Source organism: Sturnus vulgaris, chromosome 2 (assembly GCF_052056855.1).
Source record: "Sturnus vulgaris isolate bStuVul1 chromosome 2, bStuVul1.hap1, whole genome shotgun sequence".
Taxonomy (NCBI): Eukaryota; Metazoa; Chordata; class Aves; order Passeriformes; family Sturnidae; genus Sturnus; species Sturnus vulgaris.
The window spans coordinates 34,767,291-34,787,450 of NC_142244.1; the positions used below are offsets into that span (position 1 = coordinate 34,767,291).

The window sequence follows — 20,160 nt, forward strand, 5'->3', positions numbered from 1 at the left end:
TATTTTTGCTCTGTGGGTGGTATTTTAGATGATGAGTTAAAAGAAAAAGGAGGTGGGAACTGTGGTGCAGGGGTAAGGGGTAAAGATAGGGACAGGTGGCTGCAGTAGAGCTCTACATTTCTCACATAGTTTCAGGTGAGCCCATCATGCTCAGCCCTGCAAAAATCCAGAGAGGAGACAGAAGTCATTAACCCTCATGGTCACAATATTGTGTCCCTGAACCAGCCACAAAGCAGCCTGGAAATCAATGCAAGCAAGAACCAATCCAGCTCCAGAAAAAATGCTCATAGGGGTGGTGACTGACTTTTTTTTTTCTAAGTAAGCTTCCCTTGTTCATCTCTGCAGGCTTTTATCTCAGAACAAGCCTATCTGCTATGTTTTCCCATGTGGTTTTTTGTTTGTTTTCTTGTTCTTTTTTTTTTTTTTTTTTAATTTAAGAGCATGGGCATACCCTGTCCACATACTGGATCATCTGAAGAAATCCTGAAGTCAATGCCATTCTCAAGATATTAGAGGGCAAAATGCAAAAAAGCAAAAGCCTGTATAAGCAATGGGAGGATAGCACCTTGCCCAGCTGCTCTCTCAATGGGTTCTGCAACACCAGCACTCCAGGAAAAATGCAAACAGCTCAAAAAGCCATCCTGGATTTTTCTGCCCATCATTAAAAACCCGAGTCCTGCCCATTAGACAGTCTATTAACAGTGCTCAGTGGAAGCAGAGAAAGAAAAGGTCCTTTCCAGCAAGCTATTCACATTGCCATGAGGTTAAAAATGCCTGTGACCTCCAAAGCTTTATGCATTCAGAAATCAGGAGTTCACATGCAGTAAAGGTCTTCAGTATCGGTTAAAGCCCAGAGGTTTTTCTCTTCCTCTTCTTTTAAGATGCAATGATGGCAAAAGGACTTGGAATTTATTCCCTACACATCACCATAATCAAATAATATGCTAATGCTATTAGCATGGGACCTTGCATGGCAAATGACTTAGACTCATATTCTCTTTCAAAATACTAGAGTTTCATTTAAATTGGTCTCCACAGCAACCAGAAATGAACTGGAATAATGTCAGATGGAAATTTTCATGTCTGGGCATGGCGGACAAGGAATTTTGTATCAGGTATTGAAGGGAGAGCCACGAAGACAGCCTGATACCACCAGAGTTGGTGGGCTTGTGCTGGTCAGCTCCCTCCCAAACAGTCAGTGATGACAAATGCAAGGACAAAATTCACCTGCATGTCCAGGAGGACCTCAAAGTATCCTGATGGAAAAGAGATGAGAAGACATAATGTGGCTCATGTAGAGTGAAGCCTGGGAAGGTTTTCTTGGTCCCCCTCCCGACAGATGCTTTCTAAGTGGCCTCAGGGCAGACACATGACAACTGGTTTCATTGATGCTGAATCAGTTCTTGTCTGTTAAACTCAAACCTGGCTGCTTGCAACTGGTCTGAGAGAACCAAGCTTCTTATTATGGGCCACACCCCCGTATCTTAGGCTTGTACCAGCACAGACCAGGAAGAAAGTGTTTGTTACAACAGAAAATGCTGCTGCTTCTTTATCTCAGCTGCTCACAATCTCTCCATGGTAAGCACTGTCTCCCACGAGGATCTAGGATAAGAAGGACCTGCAGCATTCTCTGACCTGTGCCCACCAGCTGACCACACGGTTCTGTCCCATTGAAAACACACCCCAAACCCATCTGACAATGAGCTGAGCTTTGCAATGCCATGGCTGAAAAGCTGCTGGTTAGAAATTAGCTCTAATTTCCCATGAAAGTGTTTTCCCAGCTGCTGTACTCATCTTCCCTGCACTTGTTTCACTCTGTGGTAACTATTACATCAGCAGGCATGGTGTGATCCTCTTCCTGGTTGGGGCTTCTAGACATTCCCCTTAATCATAAAACGGGTATTAGCAATGTGTCCCACAAAAATGTCTTTGAAAGCAATGTCAGAAAGTGGGAAGCATCTCGCCTGAGAACGGCTGAGAATTCAGGCAATTAAAAGAAAACAACTCTGACCAGTCTTTCGATTCTGTTTGTAATTATCTGGGTTCTGGTGGGTGTTAAAACATCTGTACTGGTTTGGCAGGGAGTGGGGAATGCGGCTTGTGCCAAAGGCAAGAACTGGTGTGGGCTGAAAGCAGTGCAATACTTTGGAGTGGTACTTGCACTCAGAAACACAGGGCTGGCAGCTCGTCCCACAAGAGATTTTGTGTTAGTGTCAGTTCCAGCAGTGTCCCTGTCCCCACATTCCCCATCTGCCATGGCCTGTGTACCCGTGGAATCACCCCAAGAAAGAGCTGAGGGTGGCTACAGGAGATGCAGAGTGGGCTGGAATTCTCAATCCCACTGGACTTAACATCTTGGTAGACTTTGGTCACCATCAGTTCAGCTCCATCTTACACTGTTTTTCTTTTCCCTGCACATGACTATCTCTGCCTGGACACCCTCCATCTCCCCGTCACATCTGGTCATGCACAAGCAAGTCTCTCCCTGCTGGATATTTCTTCAGAGAAGCAGAGCAAGCTCCCAGCATGGATGTTGCTGTTTGAACCCTGTGCACTAAAGCACGGGCAGGTTTTGTGATTATTTTTAACACACAGCAGCAGTAGAGCTGCGTTTAGTGGAGCAATGGAGCGTAATGTAGAGCTTGGTCCTCAGGAGACTCAGCTAAGGCAGATATATCACAATCTCCTTCATGGTTATACAGTTTTGGATTTTGGAATTCATTGCCTGACTCAGGTACAAAACATCCACTGGCATCCAAAGACCAGAGCAAACCATCCCTGCTCTGATTCTTGCTCATAGGTTGGGAACCATCCCATGGGCTTACTCAGCATTTCCTCATCCTCCTCTTCCTTGCTCAAACCAGCTCTTAAAAGCCAGAAGCACCAGATGACATTACCCCCCTTGCAGCTCACCCATCCTTGCACCCACCACACTGGAACCAGCATCCAGAGCAAAATCCACATCTTCTTGCCCAGTGCCTCACCCGGGGCTTCACACTTGGCTTAGGGCCAGCTGAAAATCTTCTGACATCCTCCAGCTGGAAAATGCCATTTAATCAAAATAGGAGCTTGCCAAGGGATCGTTTGAAGCCAGAAATTGCAAGAAACCTTCAGAGGATAAAAGTTAATTTTAAGTAAGAGAGGAGAAGGTCAAGGTATTTCAATTCTTTCTCATCAGAGCTGATCGTTTTTTGGGGGCAGACTGCGCCTCTTCAACTGAAAATCATAATCATGTGCTTTTTAGATGTGGAAGTGCAATTCTTGTTTTTTCCTGAAATTCATTCAAATTCAGAATGAAAAGGTGTAAATCAAAATTGACACTGAAAGAGTAAGAAAACGAATACCAGAGGGAGTGAAAATGAAGATGCTGAATTTTCACTGCCTTTGAAAGGGAGCTTGTTTTGGGCTTGTCACCTGCTTCACCTGCTGCAAGGGCAAAATTTCCCCAGATTGTTCTGACTCCATATAGGCAACTTCTGAGCACTCCCTCCTCACAGGAATGGGATTTATTTAATTTTTGATTTTAATTACTGGCGTGATGCATGTCTGAACTTAGTGTATTTGGCTGCTGAGACAGATCTGGGTGAGATCTATCTTCATCCTTCATCTATGGGATGAAAAGTGGAATGGTGACAAATACACAGTACATTAGACCCATTTCTCTCCAGAGATGATGAGAAGAATATGCCAGGTTATAATGGCTTTTGGCTACAACCGCAGGAATGCAGGGACTACTGGGACCAAACAAGACCAGAAGCCAGTCTGCTCCAACCTCCCAACTCCAACTGCTCTGGAGACAGCCGAGAACTTCACAGGGATCACTCAAGCAGCAATGCACCTTCAGAGAAAACCCACTTATGTGTCACTTCATCACTCACAAACCATATTAAAGCAAATAGTTTAACTTGTCTAATATGACTGAGGGCATTCTTGCAGTCATGGCAGTACTAATTATTTGAGCCACTTTAGCTGTAAAACAAACCACTGTGTCATACAGCTCTGTGAACACAGGGCTGGCCTTCCCTTCAGATGGCACCACGAGACTCCAGACCAGTAGCATGTGTTCTCATCCCTGAGATATGAGTGGATTTTTTAGTACACAAAGCTCTGTTTGCCCAGGACTTGGACAGCATGCATTTATCTCCATAAACAAGTTACTGGTGGGCAAGAGGACAGGGTGGTCCTTCCAACATTGTGCCAAAGAAACTCAAAGCATTTCCAAGTCTGTACTCTTGAGTTCTTCTTAGAGGTAGAAGAAATGGTGGAAGTGAGTTTCTGGAGCATAACAGAAAAGCCAACAGGATCTCAGATGCTCAGAAAGAGTTATGTTGATACCAAAGAGGAGATACAATGGTATTTAAAAACCATAATAAAGCTATAAAGGCATGAATGAACTTCAAATGAAAATCACAAATCCACCCCCTTTTCTTAGAATCACAGGGATGAGGTAAAGCCACAAGAGTCAATAAACTGGGATTGAGATACTTAAAAAAAAAGTAAAAAAAAAAAAACCAACAATGTAAAGACTTAGGAGATACCACAGTGCTTTCTGGGAAAAACAGTCTTCTGCTCTATCAGGAAGTTTTTTCCAGACAAATCTCAAGAGACGAAGGCAGCATTTTCATAGGATCACAGAATGCCTTGGGTTGGAAGGGTTCTTAAAGACAACCTAATTCCAACTCCGTGACATGGACAGGGACACGTTCCACTAGACCAGGTCACTCAGAGCCTCATCCAACCTGGCTTTAAACACTGCCCCATCTGGGTATCCACAGCTTCTCTGGGGAACCTGTGCCAGCACCTCACCACTCTCAAGTAAAGAATTTCCTCATAACATCTAATCTAACTCTCTCCTCTTTTAGTTTAAAACTGTTCCCCCTTGTCCTATCCCTATCTGCCCACGTAAAAAGTCACTCTCCCTCTTTTTTATGAGCTCCCTTTTTGTTTTCAGTTGGAAGACCATATGTTGACCAGGTTTTGACCCCAACACTAATCATCAAAGCAACCATCAAGTAGCAGAAGGATTCATCACAGAATTTATGGATTTCAAGTGGGTATTTGAAAGACTTCATCATGATTCACTGGAGAGCAATATGAACCATCATGGCAAGCCAGCAAAAATAATTATCATCGTAAAGGCTTAATATCAAGGTTTAGCCTGTGCAGAGCACATGCAGGCTTGAGGGGAGGGCTTGCACATCAATGTCAAACAAGGTGGTGCTTGGCAGGGCAGGTGATGAAGGTGAGGATGGAGCCACAGGCAGCACAACAGCCGTTCACTACACTTTTACAGGTGATGAAGGATTTGCGAGTGCCCAGACACCTGCCTAACACTTCAAAAAGAGGATTCATTGTCAGTTATGGAAAAAATAAAATAAAATAGCAATTGCAATGAGTCACTCCACTCCAGCTTACTTTCAAAAGCAATAGCATACAAGCACAGGGACAGCTTGGCAATGAAAGGATGGAAGGTAATCATACCAAAACTTGGCAAAAGCAGCTGTGCTGGCCGGGATGGGATTAGGTCATGTGGAACTGAGAGAGCACATGATGAAATTTTTGAGGTGAAATGTTATTTTCCATTTTAATAAATAGATATAAAGGGTGGCAATCAATCAAAGGTGCAAACAAGTCACATTCCTCGGCATGTGACAACAACCCAGTAAGTACAAAAGCAAGCTACATCCCCAGCAAGTGCTGAGATGAGGTTTATGTTGGATATTAGGAGAAGGTTTTTGACCCAGAGGGATGCAAGGGCAGTTACAGCAGGTCAGAACTGTATCCAGACAGGTTTTGAGTATCTCCGAGGATGAAGACTCGGGTTGGTGGCTTTTTTCTGCTTTTTGGGGGAGCTGGACATTTTTTTCCACACAGCTTTAAGTATTTGCTTCATCCTCTGTAGCTTAAAGTCATTGTAAGCATGGAAAAATGGCTATGATGGTCCTTAGATGCCTGGTGGAAACCGTAACTCCCTTCTCTCTGAATTCTACAGAGAAGCAGCTGACTGTGGGCAAGTGGGGAACTGAAGAGATACATAACACCTATTTTTCCTGGACAGTCTCATTTTTAAACAGGTTTTTCAGGAGTTGTGGCCAAGTGTCCCTTTAAAGACCATTTCCAGCTTGGAGGGAACAGGCACCATCGCTGGTGTACCTCTGGCAGCAAATGGCTACAGGCAGGAGAAAAGATGCACCAACACATCTGTACTGTACCTTTGTGATGAACCCTTTCAAGCAGAGGCTGCCTTTCTGCTCAGTGCTTGTGCAGGCCCTGGCATAGCAGAAGACATGTTTCGTGGCTACAGCTACACCTTGATGGACCCTTAAGAGATGTTTTCAGCCTTCCTGGAGGGAACTGAGATGTGGAAGGAGGGCATCCCTGGATCAGGTGTAAGCCCCACAGCCCTAAGTAATTGCCAATATTACAATTCTGGTATTGTACCAGAGTAAATAAATCAAAAGTATGTTTGAGGAGCAGCCAGTAATTATAACTGAGGCACAGAAACCATCTAGGGAAGAAATGTTATCTTTACAGATAAAATCAGTAATAAATGCTACTGCATTCATAAATAAGAATGAGCCTGGAAACAAACCCTGACTGGTGTCATGGAAAGTTCACAGGAATAGACAGCTTCACGTCTCCTTCCTGCTCCATGTGCCTTCACTTGGAGGCTTTAAAGGCTTTAGAAAGCTTTCCCTTTGCTCAGGCTTGGTTTTAATTGGAAATATAAAGCAATACAAACCAGCAAGCAAACAGGCATTGGGGTCCGGGAAATGAGAATGTAAATCTGTCCTGGCTTTTATGAGGTTTTACAGAGCAGTGCAGAGGGCATATAAAACCATGTCCCTCTCAAAGCTTTGGAGGGAACAATGGGAAATGTATGGAGGGAAGAAATACATTTACCTGGGGGGAAAAAAGGGTGTCACATTGTGAAAAACTGCCAGAAAATTATCCTTTGCAAAAGGGATTTTTTTCCCTTGTCCAACCTGCTTGCACTTGCATTTTGGGGGTCTCTGTCCTTTGCATTTCCCAGGCTGGTTCCTACATATTGGGCATCACCTGCGGATCTGTGTCCCACCCTGATGCCTGAGAAACTCTGCAGACACAGATTCATGGCAGCTCCATGAATCCCAAAGCGCAAGACTGGGGCACATGGGCTACAGCAGTCCCAAGATCCCTCTGGGAAATATAAACGCAGGCAAATCTGACTGTGAGTTTCCTCTCAGTTGGCTGACACCCAAAAATGCCTCTCTCCCTTGGTTCTGCTCAGACAGTGTCACTTCACTCCAAGTCCATCAGCTGTTTTTGTTTCCAAGGGCTTTCATGGTTTTGTTTTTTGATGCATTGCTGATACCGTCTGCCCCGCTCATTTTTCCACGGTCAGTAAGTCACCCTAAAAATTCCACTGTGCCCAATAAACTAACAGAGCTCATCTGACAGGGCTCATAGCCATAAAAGCCAATTACAAAACAAAGAATTATGTTAAATGGGTTTCTGATTCTGGGTGCCAGGCCAGGAGACAGCCCTGGCCAGGGCTGAGATGTGAACTCAGCTTGTCAATCTCTGCTAGGAAACCTGTGCTGCAAAGGATGGACAATGCTTTTAGCTCTAAAAAAACCTCAAACTTCTTGAACTTCACATTTCTTCCTTCTCTCCCTGCTCAAATCTCAGCTTCAGCTCTGCTAACCCAGTGGGACTTTGGCCAGGAAAGGGCAGGATTTTCCCCAAAGGCCCCAGTCCTCCAGCTCTGTATTTATCTTCAGAAGTAGCCAGTTGGATACCCTTGAGCTGGGCGCCAGCTGGGAAACAGTCAAGAAGAGCTGGAGTATTTGGCTGTTGGTCCTTTTAGAAAGCTGAGCATAAATTTTTCTTTGCTGGTTGATGGTTTTATTATTTACAGTGAGATAAGAGCATTTTTTGCCTATAAACCTTGTGCTCCCACGAACAGCTGCATCCTCTGCCAGTTCCCATCAGGGCTGGGTATGGTCAAAGGAGGCTCAACAAACATCTTCCAATGGGCTCTCTGGGATGGCAGTGTTATGGGTTTGCAAACACGAAGCTCACGTATCTTCTGGATTTTTTTCAGTTCTACTTTTCAAAATGTCCACAGTCACAGTAAAAACATCTAAATAAGAAAATCCTAAAAATTCCTAATTTCCAAAACCCAAACTGTGAAGAAAGTATTGGTCCAAGCATTGCATATGTCAGAGATTTGATTACATCAGATGCCCTGAAGCCAGAGGCTTGGTTTTCTAATCATGTAGATACCCCAAGATGTGGGCACACACATTTGGAGAGCTAGGAAATTACAGCTTGGAAATTCTTTTTCAGGCCTGAATTTTTCCTGACTCTCAAGTCCATTCCCAGGCTAATAAACTGACTATGGCTTCAGTTAGGGAGAAAGTCTCCCAAAGTGATAATATGGTGAAAAACAAAATGAAATTCATAATAAAAATTAACATCTAGTGTTTTTCCTATAGGACACATCCTGAAGTACGATCCCATAGATGTTTTTCCCAATTGTCCAATGAACTACTGTCCTGTCCTAGCTCCGCGTAATAGGCTTTAAATACAAGCTGCCCATTCAATAAAGTCGGCCTTTTTTCCCTACAAAAAGTCCATGTGTGTTACTATCCTTATTCTCTCTCCTTTTTTTTTAGCACAGTAACCACATTAAGACATTTTCCCTTGCTAAAGCCCTCTGTGTCCTTGCCTCAGTCCTTTTCTCGGCTCCTGTATGGGCAGCAAACTTCCTCTTGGTATCAAGGAGAGTGACCACCACAGCAGTGAATGCTGACTCTGGTCCTGCAATGTTTCTGGGAACCCAGCATGGTGAAGAGCAGAGTACAGCAAGAAGAATAAGGTGTGGAAGAATAGAAGGGGTTGATCGTTGTCTGGTGTAAATGAAATTATGCAAATGAAATCATTGAAGATCCAGCTTGATAGCAAAGGCCTTGATAGCAATCCTGAGACAGGTGGGATGAGTTTTAGGAGAAAGTGGACACCTGAGCTCATCAGTGCTAGTTCCTTGGAAAACCAAGGGAAAGAAATGGCCACTTTCAGGGTGCAAATGATTAGCCTCATTCTAGACATATTTTTTTTTCATTTTCTCCCTAGAAGTGGACAGACTACAACCATCCAAACATGTCTCACTCTTAGCAGCATCAGTTCCCTCTCCAAACTGCCAGGGGAATCACAGCAAGGACACCCTGACCAGCTGGTAGAGATCAGCAAGGATCTCTCCCTGTTTCTGTCTTCTAGGAAGCAAATTCCAGGTCATTAGTAGCAGTCTGCTCTTCAGCAGACTCAGTACCTCAACTAGCTTATCTCCAGAGGGAAAGAGGGAAAAATGGGGAAAAAAGACAGCAGGCAGTTAACTGCTCTCAAGCTGCTCCGTTGTGCCAATACCACTCCATCTCCGGTATTGTTTACACAGAAATAAAAGCTGAACAGTGTCAGATCTTAAAATAACTTGCTGTTTGTGGAGCAGGAAAACCAGGGTCAGGGAAGTTTGGAACAAATTTAAAGTGGCAGGAAGGCTAAGGAATGAACTGTGACTTCGGCAAGAAGGTGCTTGCAGGCACCTGAAATTTAACCATGAGCCTGGGGCAAAGTGAGTTTGGGCCACCAGGTCTCCCCCACCTATTCCAGCGAGGCTGGGTCAAACGTGGGGCTGAGATATGACATCTGCATTTGTCCTCCAGAGTGAATCTGCAGCCACAGCCGTTTCCATTGTTAGGAACACTCAGAACATGGAAGAAAACATGAGAGGGGTCTGAGCCAAATGCCCTTGAGGTGTGCAACCAGTGGATCTAGAGGTGACACAGGTGTTTTAAACGAAGGAGCTCCTTGACACTGCGTGCTGAAAGTATTGATGGGAACACTGAGGAGAAGACTGCATCTGCACGTATGGTGGGACAGCAGGTCAGAGTACAGGGCTCAAGACTCCATATTCCTGTCCCAACACAATCTACCTCCAAGTCCCAAATGTGGCAGGGGACATTAGGTCTTTGGGCAGGTGAATAAACATGGGAAGATGAGCTATCTGAAAAGAATCCAACCAGGTATGTCCCGTCCATCCCATGGGTCAAGCTCAACTCAAACATTCTCTTGTTCATTGCTTGTTGTACTATCTGCCAGTGGACAGACTGGACTCCTCCATGTGAGCTGATATCCAAGTACAACTCATACAAGGGCTTAAAGATGGAGTCAAGACCAATTGACTTGTGTCAAAAGAAGCTAAAAAGTCAAGTGGTACAAGGAAGAATAAATTTAAACTGATAGAGGGCAGGTTTCAATTATATATTAGGAAGAAATTCTTTCCTGTGCAGTGGTGAGGCACTGGCACAGGTTGCCCAGAGAAGTTGTGGATTCCACATCCCTGGAAGTGTTCAAGGACAGGCTGGATGGGGCTCTGAGCAACCTGGTCTAGTGGAAGGTGTCCCTGTCCATGGTGAGGGGTTGGAACTGGATGATCTCTAAGGTCCCCTCCAACTTAAAGCATTCTATAATTCTAGGAAGTCATGGCCCACTTGAGGGCACAAGGCTCCACAAGGGGCTGCCTGCTCCGTTGCCCTTAGGTGGCAGTGCTGCCTGCAGATCCCAAAACAACACACAGCAGGGCCTGGGTGCTGTTAGGGACACAAAGACACCCCCATATATCCCTCCTTGCCCCCACTTCCCATCCCAGCCTCTGCACACTCCCTGGCTGGGATCTGGGCTTGTAACTCCCCCAGGGCACAAGTAGGGAAGGAAGAAGGTATATGCTAGGCATGACAGCAAGGAAGTACCTGGTCTTGTGTATTTCCCCTCTGCTTTGGTTCTTCCTGGCTTTGGGAGAGGTAGTGGTGACAGGAATGCAGGAACTGTCACCTTGCACATGCTCCCTGGTGCCCTGCTCCAGCATGCAGGGACAGGGAACACTGGTTACTTGGGAGTGTTTGGGAGAGGTGAGTGCTATACAATGTTTAAACCTGGTTTTGCTCAAGTCTTGCAGCCCACAGACTCTTCACTGAGTTTTGGGCAAGTCTCCAGGGGTATCTGCTGTTTTTATTCTCTGGTCCATCTTCGGCTCCCTTTGTTTGGCAAACACCCAGGAAAACCCGGCTGCGAGGAATCAGTGGGGCTGGAGGTATCACTGACCTGTTTCTAGGAGGACAAATGTGGTTTGGGGAGAGCAGTGAGGAGTGTGCAAGAGCAGCCAGATGGGCTCATAACACAGACTTGCAGGCAGCAGGCTGGGGAGCAACCAGCCAGCAGACCATATCATATGGGACCCCCAACCAAAGTAAGTCAAGTGAGAGCAATAAATTTGCTCTCATGGGCTGGAACAGGGCAACTGGTAGAGGGTCTGGGGCAGAACCAAGCCAAAGAGACCCACACATGTGAGATGCAGATCACATCAGTGTGAGCAGAAAGTGACTGATATCCAGAGACTGATCCACTAAACTGCCAGAATGAGGATGTCTGAGTCGAAGGAGGAAGGAGAGACACATCTCCATTAAACTTTAATGCTCAGCCCTGATCTATGTTCAGCGAGACATTGCTGGGATTGCTGGGGATTGATACCTGTCATGATGTAAAATACCAATGCCAAGCCTTGGAGATGGAGTGTGGAGTTAGCCAGAACCCAGAACTGCCTTGGAGCAACTCCCCGATAGAAAGCAGAAAAATAAATAAAAGAAATTAAGTCCCAGATGGGAAAAAAAAAAAAAAAAAAAAAAAAAAAGAGAGAGAGAGAGAGAGAGAAGACAACATGCCTGGGTGGGAGAGGCTACTGCTGCCAGACACCCATCAGGGCAGGAGTCCAGTGCCATCCTTTTCCCACGCCCTCCTCACCCTCTCCAAGTGGAGGAAGCTTTCAGTTCAGAGCAAGAACATCTACTTACCCACAAATATTCCCTTCTCTGGTTTCATGTCTAGGTTAAACCTCTAGCACAGGGGCATGAATGATGTGCATGGAAAAGCTTTTGAACTCTCACCCACGTTTAGCCAGCACCAACAGATGCAAGCCCCTGAAAGAGCCCCTTTTCCATGGAGGAGGTAGAAGAGGAGTTCCAGGGAGGTGCTGGGGGTGGCACAGTAAATTGACATAAAAGTAATAAAGTTATTGACTCCTTCAAAATAACTAATCCTTGCACAGGGCCCCTGCAAGGACATGCTCACTGCATGGGCACACACTGGTTTGTGAGAAATTGAACTACAGCCTGCTGTAGTTGCACTTCTGTCATACTGGGGATGGGACCAGGAGGGGTTTTGGCTGAAGCACCAGCTTCAGAAAGGGTTAATGGCACATGAGATATGTTTAGTAGGATTTGGTATTTTTTTAACTTCAACAAACAAAGCATATGAGAAAATCCAGTTCACAGCTGAGCCCTGGCTGCCTTCCCACTGGGGCAGGGAAAATGCAGATGGTTTGAAATACCCACATGCTGGCCTTTCTCATGTAGCCTGTGGCCCAGGGTCCTCGGCTGATCGCCCCCCATTGTATTTGGATCACTCAAGGCGGCAGCAGTGCAAACTGCAGTGGAAAGGCAGCACTGAGACAGGAGCAAAACTACTTTCCTTGGGAATGGTTGGCTTCCTCAGACACGCAGAGGAGCCGGGATCCTGTGAGGTTCTGCTTGTTCAAAAATAGTAATTAGCTCTCAAAGTAAATAGGTGTTAACAGAAACAAAGAGTTTCTGGGTAAACACTTTAGAATCAATTTAATTTCCCTTCTCCTGGCAAATGTAATCGTGCTGCCCTGCAACTATTTTCAGACCGGGGCAGGAACAAAGCCACCAGAGGGGTTTGCTGAGCAGCTGCTCCTTGGGACAGCCGGCAGGACCCTCTGCTTCACTGACATTCAGGCCCCTGAGGCTGAGACGAGCTTCCTTCCGCTGAGCCAGATGTATAATGCAGCTGGAGATCAGCAAACCAGCACTGAGCCATAGCCTGACATTCAACTGCCCTAAAGACCAGCCTCCTTCTTAATCCTGAGAGTCCTCCTGTCTAGACAGGACATGAAGGACTAATGTGAAAACCAAGTGACAGAAAATTTACACTCTCCCATGGAAAGAAGCATCAAAGGGTGTAAATCTGTTTGCCTCTTAATTGTTTCTCCTTTTGGGAACATGGGCAGCACCTAAGCATAGTCCCACATTGGTGCAGAGGGTTTGCATTGCTGCTTCCAGGTTGCCATTTGCTTACTAAATCATGCTAAAAAGCCTTTTTACCCTGCTTTTTCCCTACCATCATAGGGAGCTGGTGCAACAGGCTTTTGCCCAAACTGCCCTAAAAGCTAATGAGTTTGTTCTCCATCACCACTGGGTTATAAGCAAACCAGTGACCAGTGTCTGGGGCTCAGCTGATGTGGGGTGTCCCTTCGAGGAGGCAGTAATTCTGCACGGGATGGCAACTGCAGCAAATGTGTTTGCTGGTGATGGAGTGTTCCCCTAGCTGGGATGTGGGTACAGCCCAGCAGGGAACAGCCTGGCTGGGGTCCAGACCCAGCAAGGCTTTTGGGCCAGTGTAACACTGTCACACACCCAGGAACAAGTACAACCAGAAAAATATGCACAGTGGCTTCCCTGGCAGTTTCTGATCTTGTTCTACCATGCTGCCTGTCTGCTGGGAGAAGGAGGTTTAGTTAATTAATTGCTACAATTAGCGTGGAGCTATTCCTGCTCATCATGGTTACCTTTTTCTCCCCCTTTTTGGTTCATCCAATTATTGACTCATCCTCCAAGGCAGAGGCCACAGGATGACGGGAGAAAGGTCCAAGAACAAAATGCCAAGTGTCCCAAGCTCTGTTTCTACCCACCTACTGTCCTGATCTGGCACAAACTCTTGATCCTCTCCCATCCATCCACCCTTGACTTCAAGGAGGTGATGAAGAGGGAGCATCCTCTTCATCAGCACAGTTACAAACATTGCTACAACTGTTTCATTACTCCCTCCAGCTGACACCTCACCAAAGATGTGTGAGGAGCCTACATACGCCAAGATGGACAGGAGCCCCAACACCCATCATGCTCCAATGACCCCTCAACTTCTTTGCCCAGCCTCAGGCCATGGGTTCTTCAAATGAACATTAGCCACTTCGGGAAACTGATGATTTATTTGCTATTACTTAGCTGGGCTGGTGAAGGAAAGGTGAGCATGGGATCACCGCTTCGGCAAGGACCGAGGTGAAGCACCAGCCCTGAATAATTCATGCTCTCTCTCTGCTGCAGCATCTGGACACATCTGCTGCATTCGCCATTGCAGGCTTTTGCTTGGCTTACTCAGAAAATCACACTTTGGCAGCTGGGTACTGTTTCAAGTGGGTACTTTCCCTACAGCATTAATGAGTTGTGATTCTGTTACAAATAGGGATTTTTGTTCCTCTTTTGCTGATGTCACTCCATGATACTGCAGGGAATAGTGCTTGGATCTCTGCAGCCTGATGATCCCTGTGTGCCCTTTGGGACAGATGTACTTGCAAGCAGGAGATTGTTTTTCCTTTTGCTGCCCAGATTTATATTTCACTGAAGTCCTGTATCGATCCTGCTGCCGCTGGGCTGAAAGCTCATTTTACTAAATGAGAAGAAAAACAGTTCCCCCAGCTGAACACACGTAAAATGGAAAATCCTGCAATGAAATAGCTCTTAGGAAAGGGGCCTGAACAATTCTGCTGAACCTCAAGGGCTGCGCTGCTGACATTGGAACGGTATGTAATTTATTTAGTCTGACCTTTCCCTGAAAGACCTGGCTGGCAACGTTATCAAGGATCCTTTCTGCCACTTGTGCACCCATTGCCAAGGTGACATCCTGTTTCATGCGTCAGTCAGTGAAGATCGCATCCGCGCTGCTGTGATGCTTTTGTTTGCTGTCCTGCCTGACAAGCTCTTGGCAGGCTTTCAACTCCTGCGGATGGCAGCTGCTCCACCAGGGACCAAAACAGATTCGAGCTGGACGTTATTATAGGGAGTTTCATGTAGACAGAACACAGGCCTGCAGTCTCTGGGATGAGACTGGACCACGGATGAGATGAAGTAAAGATACCAGAGGTGCTACCACGTACAATGGGATGGATAGGTGACTGCAGAGATGCACCCCAGGCTCACTTCCCTATCCCATCTCACTCAGGATTTATGTGTGCCCTTGTGGTGCTGGGAAAGCAGAGGCAGCTCACCAGTGCTTAATGCAGAGGCTTGCCCAAGTGCAATTGAGTTTGGATGGTGGAGCACAACTCAGACAATAGGTTCCTCACTGCACATAAATTCCCTGGAGTTTTCCTTCCCTCCTCCCAATGCTTTCCCTGAGGGTTCCAGGAAGAGATGGGGATGCAGGTGCAGGAAGTATGTCTGTCCTCCACATGAGAGCCTGCAAGCAGTGGGGACAACTGCAGTGGAAAAGAAAATGGTTCCAGTAAAGCTTCTCCCTCTACTTCATCAAGGGATTGCAACCTCTGAGCAAGGAGGATTTTCACTGCTGGTTTCCACCACTCTCAAAGGGATTTTGGTGATGGATAGGGGCAAAGGCTGCAGCTAAAAACGTCCCCAAACACCACCAACTTCTTTTGAGGGACTGAAAGGTCTACAGTTATGGAAGCTAAAAATGATTGGCTGTCACAGCAGCCAAGACAGCTCTTTAGATGCCAAAGGCAGGAAAGTCTCATGAAAGTTTCCCACATGTCTGTCCATTTCCCACTTCAGATCCTCCAGCCCTGTGGCAAGCTGCACCCCCCTCCTACAGGTCTGATCTGAAAGAGAACCTGGGCGCACTGTGAGGACAGGAGAGAAGATGCTCTTAGCCACGGGCCTGTCTCTCATGGTACCTGTGTTCTCCTCGGACTGGTTGAAGCCACAGATCTGGCAGATGCTGCGAACCCATTTGTTCATGTCGTCCTCTGTCTCAGCCACCAGGTAGAAGGTCCTGTCACTCGTCTTGATGTCGAAGATGTAGCTGTCTTGCAGCTCCTTCTTGTTGAAGGTGAGGCCCGCGTCCACTTGCTCACAGAAATTGAGGTTGATGACACGCAGTGGCTTCTTGGAGTGGTCATTTTTGTAGTACTCCAGGACATCAGGGTCTCCACTCATCCGACCGCTGCGCAGGACGAACCAGCGTTTCTTCCATGCCTGAAACCAAGACAAGAACAGGCATGAACCCCATTGCTGAATCTGTGAGAGCGGAAAACCACTGCTAGGCACAGGGTGACAAAGAGAGACAAGACACTTCTCCACCATGGGGTGCTCTGGGATGCTGCCCAGGTGCTCACCTCTGCAAGAGGTGCATAGACTCAGCTCAGTTCTTCAGTTCGATACTAAAATCCAGAAGAATTAAATACTGAAATAGCGTCATAGCATAAGGTGTCCCCAAAAGGTGCCAGTCTTGAGGCTCAGAGGAACCTTGCTCCTGCCCTACAGACATGCTCCCAGGACCCAAATGCCCTTCCCTCTGTGATGTGGGATAATCTGTGCAGTGGCATTACCGGGTGTTGCTATGCCAAAATGCCTTCCAGCAGCTCAGGGTAACTGAGGCACTTCGGATGCAGCACCCTGGGTGTCCTAACCTTCAGAAAAACCCCTGAGAGCATCATAGGATGTGTCTGCAGTTACTGACCATGCCAATCTTTGTTTAAATGCCAGGATAGAAAGATTAATAAAACCAAAGGAGAATTGGTTTGTTTTTTTTAAATATCAGGAATAATGCCAGGGAGACCCACAGAGAATCCCAGCTTCATTCGTTTTTCAGCATCCTCTTCTCTCTGGCACATAGGAAACTCCTTAGCAAAGGAAAAGGTTATCATTGATCCTTCCAAGCACTGCTGACGTCAGCCCTGGCCAAACTACCTGTGGAATGGACTCAGGGGGTTGCAGAGTTGGAAGCAAACCAGCAAAACAAATGTCAGATCAGCCCTGGGCCTGAGAGCTGCAGCTCTGCTGCCCTCCCCACGCCAGACACAGCTGGGAGCCCAAAGGAGAGGGAACTGCCACAAGGATAACGTGTTAGAGGCCAAAACTGAAGTTACAGGGAAAATTGTGCAGGTGTAACCCCCCATGCCATGAGGTGAGCAATGTTTCTTTGGGGTGTACTCTGTGTGAGGATCATGGCACCTGCATGAGGGATGAACGGGGTTGATGGACCACCTCGAGCTCCTCCCTTTTGCAGACCTATGCTCCCTTGCAGAGGCCTCAGCTCCCATGGCTTAGGGAAGGGAAGGATTACATCCATGCACAGTCCTTAAAACAGCTTGTTCAGGCTGTCTTTGAAGGCAACGAAGGTTTGAGAGGTGCATGTGGATAAGCATGATGTGAATTATGACCAGCGCTCCTGCATTACCTGGCACAGACCTCAGTTTGTACCAGAGGATGTCAAGGGATGGGATGTGAACCCCACTGTCCTGCCCTGGCTCTGGACAGTGGTGCTTTTTTTATGAGATTTATCTTACTTATATTTTTATATATCACCAGCTTTGGAGTTCTGATGATATAAGAGGCTGGGTTATGAGGAAGCACACAATATTTCTAAGAAGGAAGAAGAAACACCTTGAGCAATCCAAAAGAGGCACCAAGGCAAGCAGTGGGCTGGGTGCCTCATGATGCTTCCCAGTTGCTGACCACAAGATTTACATATTGGTAATGGGCATGTGTTAGATCTCAGCCAGCCAATTGCACCAGGATCCCATGGTTTTGGAGAACTGTGTGGCTGAAATAACAGTAAGAACTCCTGTGGTGCTTTCCCTGAACAGTCTGATTCAGACCATACTTCTCAAAAGCTTAAAAATAGCTTTTGTTGGTGTCTTTGAGATTTGTAATCAAATTAGTTTTGCACTAATTCTCAAAACGGCTCCTGGTGCCAGGAAAGCAACTTCAGTGCAATCTTCCAAAGGCAGCGAAGCAGCAAATTGCTTAGCAAGAGGACGTGCAAGGCTAGCAGATTTTGGCTTAATCTCACCCACTTCTCATCAAAATGGCTGCTTTTGAGTGACAAAATAGACACAGTGGAGCTGTGTCCATCAGAGAGGGAAAAAAACCAATTTCACCAGGCAGCAGCAATAATTTACTAGTCCATCTCCTCAAAATGGATCACCCAGATCATTGGGAAACAAACCCATGAACGTTTTTTTCCTAGTTCTAGGTGGTAAACGTCCTGTTAGCTTCCTCCTGTTAACACTGAGTCATTTCTTTGCAGCCACCTGGCTGGACTAAGACATGGGCATGCATCAGTGAGGGGACTGCAAGAAGATGGAGTTGTGCAACCACATGAACCAGCACCTGCATGCAGACATCCAGCACCAGTTCTTGCTGCTTAGCTTGTTGTTTTCCAACCATCTAGAGTCCAGTCTAGCAGCCTCCCTTAATGGTTGAGACATGGCATTACAAAACCCACAAAGTGCAGAAACTAGACTCTGGAATTTAGAGTTTTCATGGAAATAAACAGGAGGAAATGCTGCAAGCAAGACAAATGATGCTACCACTACCTCTCTTTTTATCACCAGTGTGAGAACTACAACTCCTCCAGTTCTCTTTGGTCTGTCTGGTAGCAATGAAAGGTACACACAGTCAAGATCTGGCAGAGAAAACAGTGTTACATACACAGTCTGGTTGTTTTAACATAGGCTGGTTGCAAAAGAATGGGTCTTGCAGGCACAACATTTCTTGGAAAGCTTCAGGAGCTGGAGTATCATTGGAGGGTGAGATCACTGGACAGGGCAGGAGTCCCACAAGCCTGGGAAGACCACCCTGTCCATCTCTGTGTGGTGCCCTCCTGATGATAAAGTGTCACTGTTCTTCTTCTCATACAGCTTCTGAGCCAGAAAAAGAGCTCATGGCAGCAGCCTAAGGAGTGCCTGCCTTGGACAGGTGGCTGTAGGCAGCACAGCTGGAGGCATCTCCCACCACACTTCCCCACAGCAGGACCAGCTGCTCCTGCCTCCTAAGATCAGCTTCCAAGCCAAAGCAATATGCAATGATTGCTAGAAGAGAATGGAAGTAAACAGTAAAGAAATAGACAGGAACCTCCTTATTTCTGGGGACATTTTTTCTGAATGTTTGAGTGTTGGGCTCAGCAAGTGTATTTTATTTCTTCCCTGTGGATTTGCTATGCCTTTACTGGGACCAGGGCTCAGCTTGTGTTTGCCAGGCTGTGGCTGCTCTTGGGGGATCTCTTGGCAGTAATGCAGCTTGCTCCAACATGTCATTATATGCAGCAAAGGGGATGTAGTTTGCAGCATGTGGCTCATCCTCCTGGGACACCTATTTCCCCATTCAAAGCTACCAATACCATCCAAATCTTTTACATTTAGGCTTCCCTAGGATATCACCTTCCTGCAAGAGAGTGCTTTAAGCATCTACTGACCAGCAGCTATGACAGTGGTATGTATGGGATGCATGGGATCCATACGTGCGTGGCAACATTATCTGATGCCAAAGCGGGGGAGGATGCAACTCCATGTGAGCCTAAGCACTCTTTCCAAGACCACCTTCTCCCAGTATGAGGCTGTGATGGCCAACAGGCATGTCATCCTCCACCTGAATTTTCTTTCTCTCTCTTCACAGCTCTTTTGAAGCCCCTGTTGCCATCAGTCTGCTCCTGCCAAAACACTGTGCCTCCCTGACACGTGTTGTGAGCCAAGGGCTGTGTTTGTTTAACAGCTTTACAACGTTGAGAGGCTAAAAGCTTAACAGCCATAAAATGCTGCTTTGGAGCACAAATTTCCAGCTGTGCGGTCCTTTGCTAGCATCAGGTTCCTTCACGGTTAAATTACAGTTGCCAAAGGCCCTTAATATCACTGAGAAATATTTTGACACTTGGCAAGTACTTCTTTTAAAGACTTGATTGTTAAAAACGTGCCCATCATGCTCCTATTGCGATATGAATCCTCCCTGGGTGCTGAGAACCACGGCTGCTGCTCAGTTTTTTTCCACCTCAGTAGGGCCATGGCAAAGTCAAAGTTTACAAAATGGAGCTATTTCCAGCTGGATCCTACCTGGAGCTGGTTGTTTCATGGAGAGCTGGGTTGGCAGAGGTGAGGCAGTGCTGCTGGGTTCACTGGCTGAGTGTACTTAGCAAGGATGTTTGGGGGGGGCTCAGGCAGTGTTTGGGACCCCTCCTGTTCCATCTGCTGGGTGAGGAACCAGAAGAGCTGAACCAAACAGGCGGCTGCTCTTGAGCAGTTGAGATAGCACCATG

The 20,160-nt window shown here is 46.5% G+C and overlaps 1 protein-coding gene across 2 annotated transcripts in view; it reads right to left on the reverse strand.

Annotated features, from left to right (window-relative positions):
- The window catches only part of GAB2 (GRB2 associated binding protein 2), a 93,261-nt gene that overhangs the window by 25,180 nt on the left and 47,921 nt on the right, over positions 1 to 20,160 (reverse strand). For both annotated transcript variants that reach the window (XM_014875729.2, XM_014875728.2), the window contains exon 2: positions 15,803 to 16,103. In XM_014875729.2, the coding sequence (XP_014731215.1) occupies positions 15,803 to 16,103 (301 nt within the window). The remainder of the gene's footprint in view (positions 1 to 15,802; positions 16,104 to 20,160) is intronic.